Raw genomic sequence first — 14,407 nt, 5'->3', positions numbered from 1 at the left:
GATTTGTTTCCCCCCACTCCTCCACACGAAGCCAGCTGGGTGACCATGGGCTAGTCACAGCTCTCTTAGAGCTCTCTCGGCCCCCCCCCCACCTCACCGGGTATCTGTTGTGGGGAAGGGAAGGCAATCGTGAGCCGGTGGTAGAGAAAGTTGGCATATAAAACCCAACTCTTCTTCTTCTTTCTTCTTCTTTCTTCTTCTTTCTTCTTCTTTCTTCTTCTTCTTTCTTCTTCTTCTTCTTCTAATGGAGACCAACATGGCCACCCAACAGAGCCCGTTCCCACTGCTCCTGGAGCTGGCTGCTGCTTGGGGAAGCTGGGAATGCATAGCTACACGTGAGAGCACAAGCTACAAACTCAGCCCTGGCTGTGAGGTCTAGAAGCTGCAGCGGCCTTGGAGGAGAGCCATGCACCCTTGCTAAGGGCCCAGCAAACCAGCACTGTTTACTAACCTCCCTCAAGGGGCGGGGGGAGTCAACTACCCCCGTGTTTCCCAGGCACTTCTATTAAATGAAACAGAGCCCCCGGTCCCAGGGTCAGGCCTGTCATAATCTCCAGCTGCTTGGAGATCTTTGAGCTATTTCTGTTTTTCGTCTTTCAGGCCAACTCTGGAAGAGGCCCAGGAATGGGCTGAATCTCTGGAAAAACTATTGCTCCATCCGTGTAAGTGCGCCGGTGCATCAGGGGTTAAAAGGGGTTAGTCCATCTACAGCTCGACCGGCAGCAAGATCTGTCTAGTGCGTTTTTATCCAAACTCTTTCACCAAGGCCCTCAGAGTATATAGCTTTCCCTTCTTCATTTGGTCCTCAAAAGTCTTCCAGGGACTGGTGGAGAGTGAAGGAGCAGCAGGTCATGCAGCTGGCATCAGGGCAACAGAGAGACGTTGTGTCTGGACAGAGACACTTATGGAAGGCTTTAAGAGGGGAATGGACATGTTCATGGAGAAGAGGGCTCTCCATGGCTACTAGTCAAAATGAATATTAGTCATGATGCTATTCTTTCCAGTACCAGAGGAGCATGGCCATTATATTAGGTGCTGTGGAACACAAGAAGGATGGTGCTGCTGCAGTCGACTCGTCTTGCTTGTGGGCTTCCTAGAGGCCCCTGGTTGGCCGCTGAGTGAACAGACTGCTGGACTTCATGAGCCTTGGTCTGATCCAGCATGGCCTTTCTTTTCTTCTTATACTCCCATCTTGAAAGAGCTGCTGTATTGGTGTAAGAGTGTCCCCCAGTGTGAGATATAAGGAGACCTCGGGACTTCCCCCTAAAGCCGGTGTTAGCTTAGTGCTCCCATCTGCAAACGGTTGCACAGATCTCTGCTTTGCTAGGGAACAAGAAGGTAAGGTGGGAGGACCGCGTTTTTTAAAAAAGGCTGTTGCATGAAGAAGCTTTTAGTAACCTGTTTCAAAGGATGAGATCATGATAAAAAAAATTCCCCTTCCTTTGTTTCCTATGTCTAGAGATCCTTAATGTGGTTCCTATTCTGTTATGATTCATGATGCATGCCTATTCTCTCTACTATCAGAGGAGCATGCCTGTTATATTTGGTGCTTTGGGACACAGGCAGGACAATGCTACTGCAGTCGTCTTGTTTGGGGGCTTCCTAGAGGCTCCTTGTCGGCCACTGTGTGAACAGACTGCTGGACTTGTTGGGCCTTGGTCTGATCCAGCAGGGCCTTTCTTGTGTTCTTATGTGTGTGTTTCACCAGCACTGAAAGTAACCTCCTGATGGATTATCATGTTGAGATCCTTAGATGAGCTACATCCACCTGAAGATGATTCTGAAGTAGCTCTCATTGGTGCCGCAAATTTAGTGGCACTCACAGTGGCAACCCAGAGTCTGCACAGCAGTTTCCCCAGCACCTTCCTTGCCTCTGGCTTCCCTGTCTGCCATCCCCCTCCCACTAGTAGTCTTATTTGAGGGGGCTTTTTTTTAAAAAATCAGTAATTGGCATTGATGTACTACAACATCATAAGGATCTATCGCAACAATGTGCTAATTCCCAGCTTTCATTTTTTTAAAGTAGCTTGCTAGTTCTTTTCGTTGCAGAGTTGAAAGGGGAAAGGTGCAGCCTTGTGTGCATTACTTTATGTAATTTATTCCACAAAAACAAATTTGATTCTTTTACGGGCAAAGAAGTGATGGCTCTGCCCATGAAAGGAAAGGAGCTCAGAAGCGCCACACATATACATGCACCCTGCCCCCACCCCGATCTGTGATGCTACAAGCATTTGTCATCTATGTGATTCATTTTTTGCTTAACCCATCTCATCTTCAGACGGTCGGCGTGCTTTTCGTGCTTTCCTGGAATCAGAATTCAGTGAAGAGAACCTGGACTTCTGGATGGCGTGCGAAGACTACCGGAAGCTCCGAGGCTGCGACAAGCTTCAGGACAATGCCAGAAAAATCTATGACCAATATGTCACCATCCAGGCCCCCAAAGAGGTAAGGAAACCTTTGGGCCTCAGCTGCATGCTGGACTTACAGAAGGGCCATCCACAATTAGGGTTTCCAGCTCCAGTTTGGGAAATACCCGGAGTGCGGAGTCAGAGAAGGGTGGGGTTTGGAGAGGGGACGGATTTCAGTGCCATAGAGTCCAATTGCCAAAGTGGCCGTTTTCTCCAGGAGAACTGATTTCTATTGTCTAGAGCAGGGGTGTCAAACATAAGGCCCGAGGGCCGGATCTGGCCCCTTGAGAGCTCTTATCCGGCTCACAAGCCAGCTGAGGCAGTCCCCCCCCCCGCCCCGCACTCCCTATCTGGGCCGGCGAGGCATGGCCTGGGCCCGACCAAGTGACATTGACGTCATATCTGTCCCCTGTAACAATTTAGTTCAACACCCGTGGTCTAGAGATAAGTTGTAATAGCGGGAGATAGAGCATCCAGAAATCACGGGGGAAATATGGGGAGGGAGCTTCTAAAGATTGGAAAGATGTGGCTAAGTGACTTCTAAAGATTGGAAAGACGTGCATAATGAAAATGAAGCCCCCAAGTTGTCGGGGGGTTGAGCGCCAGGGAAACAACCCGTGCATAAAAGGCCATGGTTTGGCTCTTTAATTACACACGATTGCTGGTCACTGCGCTAGCGATGAGTCTCCCACCTGCAGACATGATCACCTACGTCTCCTTCTTGCAGGTGAACCTGGATTCCCAGACCAGAGATGTCACCAACAGGAACATTTTGCTCCCCACCCGCTGTTGCTTTGAACAGGCCCAAAGGCGTATCTTCGGCCTGATGGAGAAGGACTCGTACCCCAGATTCCTCCGTTCCCCCGTTTATCAAGCTCTGGTGCAGCCAAACGGTCGGGAGCCCAACGGAGCCATGTAAACCCCACCGTCTAGGAACGGAGAGACCTGAAAAGGGGCCCTTTCTCAGGCTGGTGCTGGGACCTTTTGACTGTGCGCACCCAAAAAGACAGACGGAGCTGGTTCTGAGGCCCGTGACCAACGCTGGGCAGAAAAGCAACCTAAAGCAAAATTAGCGTGCGGAAAGTTTGGAGCGGGCAGATTTTTGTGGATCAATCTTTTTTTTAAAAAAAAAAATTAGAATTATAGAATCAGACATCGCAGAGGACAATTGGCGCTTCCGTGATCACACGTTACAAACACGAAATGCGGTGTTACGCATGCAGTTTCGCATTCTGGGATGCTTCCCTGCTGAGAGAAGGAAGGCGCTGCAGAAGAAGAGAAGCTGTATCTTGCCGAGTCTCCAAGCCCTTTGACCCACCTCAGCCCTTGGCGCGGTGATATCAGGGACAGAGCAGCTGCGACTATGAATGGCATGGAACCCGCCTTAGAGAGCTACCCAGGAGTGTTTGTGGCACCCTGTTGAGGTGTGAACGGCAATGTGCAACATCGGTCCTCGTGATCGGCAGATGGCACCAAGGTTCTGGATTGGCCAGGCCTGGTGTAAATGCTAGGAGCCAAGTCTCCTGCCTTCTGCCGGTCGACAAAGCAGTGCCTTCAGCTTGCTGCACGCTGGGCTCCAAGCCCCCCCGCCCCCCGCAATGGCAGCAACTGACCCTGAACTGGGGGACGCATCCACAACAGCTTTAAGTTGGGGTATAGCTACCCATAGACTCAGCCTTGCCCTAAGATGAACCCAGCTAACGGTTGAAACTCTGCTAGGGTTTGTTTTTGCAAAATGTAGTCCTTCATTGGATAATTTCCCCCGGTGATCTTCCCTCTCAAAATGTTTACTTTATAGCATGCACTGGGTTGGAAACGTCATTCTTCACTACGCCACCAGGAGGCGCTGTGTGTCTACTGCTTAAGCTCATCCTGGGCTTTTGAAGCAATAGCCGTCACCAGGACGTCTGTCTCTCTCTCTCTTGACCTCTCCTTGTCTGTCTCTCTGGGCAAGGTGCACAGCGGACATGGATTCTGCATGCGCACCGCACCATGTACACTGATGTTTCCTGTGGATGACATTCATGTGTATACAAAGAATCCCTTAAAAGCTTGTGTATTTATTTATTCTTTTGAAACATCTGTACCCCTCGATCCGTAAACCTTGGGGAGTTGTTTATGTCATTTCAAAACAATGGTGCAAACGGTAAGAGCAATGGAAGGCAGTGTCGCAAAGTTAAGGCCAACACTAAAAAATGCAGTGGCAAAAACGGAAGGAATCAAAACCATAACCATAACCATGTAATTGGGAAAGCGATCGACAGCAGGTTGCTTGAAGTCAATATCAAAGGGGAGTAGGCATGAAAACAGCCAGGGACAGCAATCTAAAAGATTGGCAAAAGTAAAGGTGGTTGTACCTGGCACTTAGTCTGGCACCAGGCAAGCTGAGCAGGAAGGGACTTTTAGAGCCAAAGCAGCACCACCCAAAAGGCTTTGTCTATGGCAGTGATGGCGAACCTTTTAGAGACCGAGTGCCCAGACTGCAACCCAAAACCCACTTATTTATCGCAAAGTGCCAACACAGCAGTTTAACCTGAATACTGAGGTTTTAGTTTAGAAAAAACAACTCATACATTAACATCTTCTGTCTTAAAAGAAAAACACAATAACAGAGCTTTCAATGATACAAACAACTTTTTATTGAAAGGTAAAAGTTTGCATTTGGCATGCTTTTGAACAATTAATGTATAGCACATACCCATCAGGGCTAGTAACCCGTGATGGACTTTTCCTCCAGAAATTTGTCCAGTCCCCTCTTAAAGGCGTCTAGGCTAGATGCCATCACCACATCCTGTGGCAAGGAGTTCCACAGGTTAATTACATTCTGGGTAAGTGGGTGTTCCTCTTTTGGTAGGGGATTTCACTGAAAGGGGGGAGGCTCCGCAAAGCGCGCGCTGTGGCTCGAGCGCTCTGCTCCCCTTCAGCTATGCCACACTGTGAGCTATGCTCCCCTCCAACCTAGCTCCTCTCCAACCCCACCACGGGAATCACTTTTGCCACAGACTCAACTGGCTGTCGTCTGCACCGCACTCTCACGCCGCATGTGAGCCACCCTGCCGCATGTGACAGGGGAGGGAGGAAGCGCTCCCATTGGGCTGCTGGGCAGAGGGGCGGATGATGGGAGGAATGCCCTCAGGCGCGCATGGAGAGAGGTAGGGGAGCAGCCCGGCCCCGCATCCCTCTGGCTTTCTAGTAACGAACTCAGGCGAACTCTGTGCTGGGGCGACGGCATACGTGCCCACAGAGAGTGCCCCCTCTGGCACTCGTGCCATAGGTTCGCCACCACTGGTCTATGGTAATCCCACACACACACACACACCACACCCCTTGCCTTTCAAAGTGGAGGATGGCAGAGCAGAGACTCTATGGATAACTAAATCAATAGGGTAGGAAGTGTGAAATCCGGAAAGGACAGCAATTTCATTTATAATCCTAACCCTAATTATAGCAAACTGTTGGAAAGAGACTCTATGGAAGTTATTCATAAGGGAGCAGGCCATGCTCAAGGTTCTCAATTCTCAGACTGCTTTAGCGTTCTTAAGGTACGAACCAACACTTTGAAACTGTCAGCCGGTGTCATCTTGTGTCACTGACCAGATGCGTTCCCTATAAACTGGACCTTGGTTCTGAATTTTGAACCCACGTAAAGTTGCCGAACGGTCTTCAGAGGCAGCCCTGCAAAGAGCACATTGCAGTAGTCTAATCTGCATGTGATCAGAGTGTGGATAATTATGAGTGAGCAGATCGTGGTTTGCGAAGGAAGAACCCCAGCCGGCAAACCAACTTCAGTGGGTGAAAGGCGTTGCTTTCTTGAGCAGCTATCTGCAGACAGAGATTTACAAGCACCGATCCAGGACACGCTGCCTCGTCACTCCCTAACTAGCTGTACGGTTGTCCAACCGTACCTCCGTTTTGTCTGAACTGAGGCAGGAGATTCCCTCCGGAAATGTTCCAAGGCACTCTCCCTGAAAAATTCCTGAAAATGTTGGTATTGCTGCTCATTTGGTGAACTGGGGCATAGGGATGGCTGAGATTAGTCACTGAAAGGGGCAAAACAGGCATGTGGAACACAGGCAGGATGGTGCTGCTGCAGTCATCTTGCTTGTGGGCTTCCTAGAGGTACCTGTGTGAACAGACTGCTGGACTTGATGGGTCTTGGTCTGATCCAGCAGGGCCTTTCTTATGTTCTTAAATGTGGGTAGGCAAAGAAAAGGAAACTGTACAGGTGAGCTATAGCACCCACATACCTGTAACAGGCCTGCAACTTACCTTTTACTTTAATGATATTGTTCATATGGCCAGTTCAGCCCTGAACAAGGTCACACTGAGATCAAAATAAAATGAAAGAAAAAAGGAACTATCTAAATAGCCCATAAGGAAATTAGATTTTTTAAAATCTTAATTGGGAAAGAAATTGGGCAACTGCCAATGAAATATTAAAATCCACCCCTGCTAAAAGAACCCTCAGCTTATCCAATTTAGAGACAGCTTCCCGAATAAAAGGCTTTATCCATCTGTCTCTAGCCTTGTTGAGCAGGTTGCAGCTCAACAAGGAATGCTGAAGTGTCTATTTTGCCAGAACCACATTGACATACACTGTCACAGTACGGTACCCTATTTAAATGACCTATTAACTCCCCTGATGGGATGGCACTCAGTCTAGCCAACATAAATAATAATGGTCTGTATCGCGGGATTGTAGGAAATCAACGTACATTGGGAGGGACTGTGGCAAGTTTAGACCACAGGCCTGCAACTGTAGCATTGCCCCATCAACTTCAGAATTCACCAGCTGGCTCTTTGCAGTTCTAATTTCCTTTAAGACTGCCCCTGCCAGAGCTCAGGAAATATCTGTTGTGGATAAAGAAGAGCACCTGGATTTTCTGCCCAAGCCTAATTATTCTGCACCTCTGTATGCAGATGTTTCTTAAGTGCTCAGTGGTTGTCCTGAAAAAAAAAGTGTGTGTTTGTGTGTGTGTTAAGTGCTGTCAAGTTGCTTCCGGCTCGTGGCGACCCAATGAATCAACGTCCTCCAAAACATCCTATCATTAACAGCCTTGCTCAGGTCTTGCAAACTGAGGGCCGTGGCTTCCTCAATGGAGTCAATCCATCTCATGTTGGGTCTTCCTCTTTTTCTGCTGCCTTTTGCTAGCATGATTGCCTTTTCCAGTGGGGAAAAAAAATACCCCGGTTAAATTTAAAAGAACTAAACATAGCTTTATTCGATTTGCATAAGCTGTCAAAGCTTCCTACATCCTGTTCAGTGGTTAGGCCTGCAGAGGATCCCGGAGGGCTTTTTTGTTGTTGTTGTTGTCTTGGTTTTGTTTTTACCATCTTCTGGGCGTAGAGTGGGGGGTCACTGGGATGTGTTTGGAGGGAGGTGGTTGTGAATTTCCTGCATTATAGAATCATAGACTCATAGAGCTGGAAGGGGCCATACAGGCTATCTAGTCCAACCCCCTGCTCAATGCAGGATCAGCCTAGAGCATCCCTGACAAGTGTTTGTCCAGCCTCTGCTTAAAGACTGCCTGTGAAGGGGAGCTCACCACCTCCCTAGGTAGCTGATTCCACTGTCAAACCACTGTTACTGTATTAAAAAAAAATTCCCTAATATCCAGCCGGTACCTCTCTGCCTGCAATTTAAACCCATTATTGTGAGTCCTATCCTCTGCTGCCAACAAGACAGATCCCTGCCCTCCTCTAAGTGACAGCCCTTCAAATACTTAAAGAGAGCAATCATGCCCCTCCTCAACCTCCTCTTCTCCAGACTAAACATTCCCAACTCCCTCAGCCTTATGCATGGGGTTGGACCAGATGACCCTGGTGGTCCAACTCTATGATTCTAGGTTCTCTGTTTGAGCTGAAAGGCACTAACCCTGGCTCTCATGGCACAGTAATCCCAAGGCATCTTAGTACCAGAACAAGAGGAAAGAACTGCAGGGTCTCCAGGACCAAGGACAGCGACTGGGCCGCACAGACATTGCTCCAGCATTGACTAGCTGTGCATGTGTAAAGTGCCCTCAGGTCACAGCTGACTTATGACGATGCCCTAGAGCAGGGGTGTCAAAAATAAGCCCCGTGGGTCGGATCTGGCCCCTTGAGAGCTTTTATCCGGCTCACGAGCCAGCCGAGGCAACCACCACCACCCACTCTCAATCTGGGCTGGCGAGGCATGGCCCAGCCTGACCAAGTGACATTTGTGTCATATCCGGCCCTCGTAACAATTGAGTTTGACACCCCTGTCGTAGAGTTTTCAAGGCAAGAGACGTTCGGAGGTGGTTTGCCATTGCCTGCCTCTGCGTGGACTGAGAAGTGTGGCTGGCCCAAATTCACGTACCAGGCTTCATGCAAAGGAGTAGGGAATCGAGCCCAGTTCTCCACATTAGAGTCCGCCGCTCTTAACCGCTACACTACGCTGACGCTGGCTCTGTTGGCTAGCTAGCATTCATCAAGTCCTGCTGTGGAGGTAATTTTCTATCCCATTTTTGGCTATAATCTCAAGTGTTGAAACCATATACATTAGTGACGCTAAGCATCTTCCTGGCACATTCCCTGCCCGCTGAGGTGTTAAGTCTGCAGCAGAACAAAGAATTTCGAACAGCTGGTGAGTCACCGGAGAGGTCTCACGCCCCTTGTTACCACCAAATCACATTACAAGGAGACTCGCCACACTGAGAATGTGCTTTGACTTCTCTTTTGGAAATACATTGGACTGTAGCGCGTCAGGAAAAAGGAACGCTGGTGTATGCCACAGCGACTGTTACTTCTGTTGAGAAAAAGATGTCAGAGTAAAAAAGAAGCACCTCTATGCTAAACTGTAATGGCAGGAAAACAAAATAACATAGAAAGACCACAATGTATGGGGAACTAATGATGTATAAAGAGAGAGTAGGAATCAATGGTCAGTTCTCACAATGGCGGGATGTGAGCAGTGGGGTGCCTCAGGGATCTGTGTTGGGACCGGTGCTTTTCAACCTTTTCATCAATGACCTGGAGTTGGGGTTGAACAGCGAAGTAGCCAAGTTTGCAGATGACACCCAATTATTTAGGGTGGTTAAAACAAAATCGGACTGTGAAGAGCTCCAAAAGGATCTCTACAAACTGGAAGAATGGGCATTAAAATGGCAAATGAGGTTCAATGTGAGTAAGTGTAAAGTGATGCATATTGGGGCAAAAAATCCCAACTTCACATATACACTGATGGGATCTGTGCTGGCAGCAACAGACCAAGAAAGGGATCTTGGGGTGGTAGTGGATACCTCCATGAAGATGTCAACCCAGTGTGGGGCTGCTGTAAAAAAGGCAAATTCCATGCTGGCCATAATTAGACAAGGAATAGAGAATAAAACTGCTGATATTATACTGCCCTTGTACAAATCTATGGTGAGACCACACTTGGAATACTGTGTACAGTTCTGGTCACCACACCTAAAAAAGGATATTACTGAGCTTGAGAAGGTGCAGAAAAGAGAAACCAAAATGATTAAGGGACTAGAGCAACTGTCCTATGGGGAGCGGTTAGGACGCTTAGGGCTGTTTAGCTTGGAAAGAAGGTGGCTGAGGGGAGACATGATAGAGGTCTATAAAATTATGCATGGTTTGGAGAGTGGACAGGGAGAAGTTTTTCTCCCTCTCCCATAATACTAAAACACGGGGTCATCTGCTGAAGCTGGAGGGTGAGAGATTCAAAACAGATAAAAGGAAGCATTTTTTCACACAACGCATACTTAAATTGTGGAACTCCCTGCCCCAAAATGTGGTGATGGCTGCCAACTTGGAGGGCTTTAAGAGGGGAGTGGACATGTTCATGGAGGAAAGGGATATTCATGGCTACTAGTTAAAATGGATACTAGTCTTGATGCATACCTATTCTCTCCAGGATCAGAGGAGCATGCCTATTATCTTAGGTGCTGTGGAGCACAGGCAGGATGGTGCTGCTGCAGTCGTCTTGTTAGTGGCTTCCTAGAGGCCCCTGGTTGGCCACTGTGTGAACAGACTGCTGGACTTGATGGGCCTTGGTCTGATCCAGCAGGGCTTTTCTTATGTTCTTATAAAAACACCAATTATACGTACACGACTGTTGTGATTGTTTGTAACTTGATTTTGTATACTTCCCTGTGAGTTCTTATCTGAGAACACTCACTTGAGATTTTGAGGTGTTCCATGTGTACATATGATTCGTGTTATCATACATCATTACTTCACCATACATTGTAGTCTTGTGTTATTTTGTTTTCCGGAGAAAAAGACGTCCTGCAGCAAGTTGCTCAAGATGGGTATTTTTCTCCCCTTTCTTCGTTATCGTTGCCCTCTCATCCGCTCCCCTGCTGCCTTTGCCGTCTCCTCCTCCTCCAACTGGGAGTAAAAGAATCCAGCAGTTGAGCACCTGAGGTTGGCAGATTCCACCAATCTGCCAACCTCAGGCTGCTGACAGCGGGCCGGTATTGAAAATGGACACGCTGTGGCTTCTCCTCCTGCTTCCCAGTGACGTGATGAGAAACAGGACCCATGATATACACATGAAGCTGCCTTATACCGATTCAGACATTTGATCCATCGAAGTCAGCCTTGTCTACTCAGACCGGCAGCAGCTCTCCAGTCCAGGGTCTCAGGCAGGGGTCTTTCACATCACCTACCTGCCTAATCCCCTTTAACGGGAGATGCCAGGGATTGAACCTGGGACCTTCTGCATGCCAAGCAGATGCTCTGCCACTGAGCCACGGCCCTTCCCCCTCTTTGCATTTTGTGCCTCCATCAGCAACAAAGCGAGGCAGGGGAACTTCGAGGGCAATGACGACTCGAGGGGATTTCAAGAAAACTCAAAGGAGGTTTTGCTAAGCATGGGATTTCTTGGGGTGGGAGTGAGGTTTTGGCACTTCCCTGTTTGCTCCATTGTATGGTTCAGAACAGTCTTGCTAGATCAGACCAATGGTCCATGTCTGCCTGGTATTTGCCCCATTGGTCCACCAGGTGCCTGGGTAAGGCCTACCAGCAGGCCACAAAGCATCTCCCTCTTGTTGCCCATCCCCTCAGCAACTGGTGTTCAAAGATACACTGCCTCTGAACATTGAGGTTCCATTTAGCTATGGGGGTTACTGGCTGCTGATGGGTAGTGGGGAGGAAGCAACAGTTGTATCCCTTCTAGACCATCAACAATTGATTCATCGAGGGCTCTTTTTAGCGACTTTGCGTGGGGGGAGAGTGAACAATGAGGAGCAGAAAGGTTCCTTCTTTTTAAAAAAAATAACCAAAAGTTGCTTGTATTGAGGAAGAGAAGGGAAATGCAGAAGTTTCCTTTTAAAAAAGTGAAGAGTTTTTCTTCGTAAGGGTGAGGTGACAAGCAGCTTACCAAGAAAAGGACAGAAGTTCCTTCTCTATGACTGGTGGATTATCTTGAACATTTCAACAGTAATTGTTTCCTCCTGACTAGACTCTATTCACTTGCTGATTTGTTCTTGAGAATCCCGATGGCTGTATCTTTCCAACCACTGCCTTCCCTTGCAATCACAGCACAGTTCTTCCAGGTGTGACCTGAGGGCCAAACTAGACATGAGGACGGCAGCCATTTTATTTCACCATATCGGGTCCATGGTTGTTTGTTTTTTGTCTCTTGTTCATAAGTAAAACAGAGATGAGGGGGTCTCGCTTAAACATCGAAAGGGGTGTGTGGACAAAGGGAGCTGGACCCTCTGCCACCTAATTTTCTTTATCACCAAACTCTGTTTCTACCAACATGGCTTCTGGAAATCCTGGAAATAAGGTGGTGGCAGATAACAGGGGGAGAGGGGCAGGAGACGGCAGAGCCATTTTGCTTCACCTAGGACCGTGTTGGCGAACCTATGGCACGGGTGCCACTTCCGGCACGCGTAGCCCTCTCTGCCGGCACGTGCGGTTCCTCCAAGCCGCTGGCCTTTCCGGCTCTGCCCTGCCCCGGATGGGGGAAAATGTGCATCTGGAGAGTGGCAAATCCAAGGCAAAACCTCCCATGCTTGAGTGGCCTCTTTCTTTCTCCGTTCTTTTCTTTCCCTACTTTTCTTTCTCTGCCTCGCTCCATTTCTTTCTCCCTTTCTCTTTTTCTTTCTTTCTCTCCCTCCCTCCCTTCCCTTTCCCCCTCCCTTTCCTTCTTTCCTTCCTTCCTTCTTTCCCTCCAGCGGCTTCTTCGGCGCCCTCTGGGTCAGTGCGGGAGGAGGGGTGTGCAGTCCTTTTCCACCTTTGAAATGCCCACAAGCCATCCTCCAAACACCTTTCCATTTGTCTTGATATGTAGAGAGAAAACACTAAGCAACTAGTTGCCAATCTCCAGGTACTAGCTGGAGATCTCCTGCTATTACAAGTGATCTCCAACCACTAGAGATCAGTTCCCCTGGAAAAAAATGCCACTTTGGCAATTGGACTCTATGGCACTGAAGTCCTTCCCCAAACGCTGCCCTTCTCAGGCACCACCCCAAAAACCTCCCACTCATGACAAAGAGGAACTTGGCAACCCTAGCCTCTCCCTCTGGGCCCCCTCTGGGGGTGGTATTCAGGTTAAATTGCCACACTGGCACTCGGTGATAAATAGGTGGGTTTTGGGTTGCAGTTTGGGCACTCAGTCTCTGAAAGGTTCGCCATCACTGACCTAGGTATTCATTTTGAGAAGCCCTGTGGCACAAAGTGGTAAGCTGCAGTACTGCAGTCAAAGCTCTGCTCCTGACCTGAGTTTGATCCTCGTGAAAGTCGGTTTCAGGTAGCCGGGTCAAAGTTGACTCAGCCTTAAGAACATAAGAACGGCCCTGCTGGATCAGACCAAGGCCCATCATGTCCAGCAGTCTGTTCACACAGTGGCCAACCAAGTGTCTCTAGGAAGCCACAAACAAGATGACTGTGTGAAGAAATACTTCCTTTTATCTGTTTTGAATCTCTCACCCTCCAGCTGCAGCACCACTGTTCCAAGCCGAGAAAAGCCCTCTCTGATCTTTAAGAAGGCGTTTCCTGCAGCTGCTGTGTGATTGCAGGGAGCACAAGTTGGACCAGGGGAACCCAGACACAATTCACCGAAAAACGTTAATTCTAGTCTGGCCCCCAGTTAGTTTCTTCAGCTTTGTCTCGGCCGCCACACCTGAAGCTGCATGAGGGCTGACCACTGTATGTGGAAAGGCAACTTCGAGATACCCTAAATAAACAACTTAGTTCCTGATTCAAGCCACACAGTGCCTGACAAGGGTCAACCACCCATCTTCCTTCCCCAAATCTTGATCTCTTAAGTCACGACATTTTAGGAACTAGTAAAAGTTCAAATTTGAGCCTTTGAATGGGTTTTGGAAAGTGTAGATAAGAATGAGAGTTTGAAGTGATGGGTTATGAACAATACGTTGGCATCAGGAACCCATTCAACATGCAGAAGCCCATAGAGATATAGACCCAAGGCAGATAGTTGATTTGAATCACAGCTTCACTAACTGCTCGGGTTGCCAACTCCAAGTTGGGTAATTCCTGGAGATTTATTTTCTGGCATCTGGTCACTGCTCCTATTTTCACCCATGGGAGAGATTCTGCGCATTCTACTAGAGTTTCTGCTCCTTGCATGGGTCTCTAGAAAAATCTCCGAAGCGATGGGCCAGATACATCTTGACTGTAGGGACGTGCTTGCTCATGCATCCAAGTGCACACCACTGTGCTCCATTCCACCCCCACTGAGAATCATTCAGGATAGTAAAATGTTGCTGAAGGCCTATGTCAAGAGATTATATTGTAATTCTGAGTTAAAATCCTGTATGTAAGTGTCTCAGGATCTGTCCTTAGGGAGCATAATTAGGCACCTGTATGTTAGTTCTAGCCTCAAGTAATTCAGCTGGGAACTGTCAGAATGTTACTTTGACAGGAGAAGGGGGGTTACCGCACTTTGTATTTCCAGCGATGTATTAAGAGTTTGAAAATGTTTTTAAAAACATTGCTTTAAAAGGGGCTGTTACCACACTAGGTATTCCCAGGAATATATTAAGAGTTTGAAAATGTTATAA

At 48.2% G+C, this 14,407-nt stretch overlaps 1 protein-coding gene across 1 annotated transcript; it reads left to right on the top strand.

Annotated features, from left to right (window-relative positions):
• Positions 1-557: 557 nt before the first annotated feature.
• On the top strand, positions 558-3,328 carry LOC130493519 (regulator of G-protein signaling 4-like). Its single transcript, XM_056867278.1, has 3 exons — positions 558-662; positions 2,279-2,445; positions 3,136-3,328. The coding sequence occupies exons 2-3, from the start codon at positions 2,344-2,346 to the stop codon at positions 3,325-3,327; spliced, it is 294 nt and encodes a 97-aa protein (XP_056723256.1). The 5' UTR covers positions 558-662; positions 2,279-2,343; the 3' UTR covers position 3,328.
• Positions 3,329-14,407: the final 11,079 nt, after the last annotated feature.

The sequence above is a fragment of the Euleptes europaea genome, chromosome 1, assembly GCF_029931775.1.
Source record: "Euleptes europaea isolate rEulEur1 chromosome 1, rEulEur1.hap1, whole genome shotgun sequence".
Classification (NCBI taxonomy): domain Eukaryota; kingdom Metazoa; phylum Chordata; class Lepidosauria; order Squamata; family Sphaerodactylidae; genus Euleptes; species Euleptes europaea.
Note: the sequence above shows the minus strand (reverse complement) of the source record. Positions and strands in the feature narration are given on the sequence as shown.

What these genes read in the sequence shown, in the direction of transcription:
- LOC130493519 (XM_056867278.1), top strand. Translation starts at nt 2,344, where the DNA reads ATGGCGTGCGAAGACTACCGGAAGCTCCGAGGCTGCGACAAGCTTCAG. An exon ending in CCATCCAGGCCCCCAAAGAG is followed by an intron (nt 2,446 to 3,135) that starts GTAAGGAAACCT and finishes TCCTTCTTGCAG; the next exon opens with GTGAACCTGGATTCCCAGAC.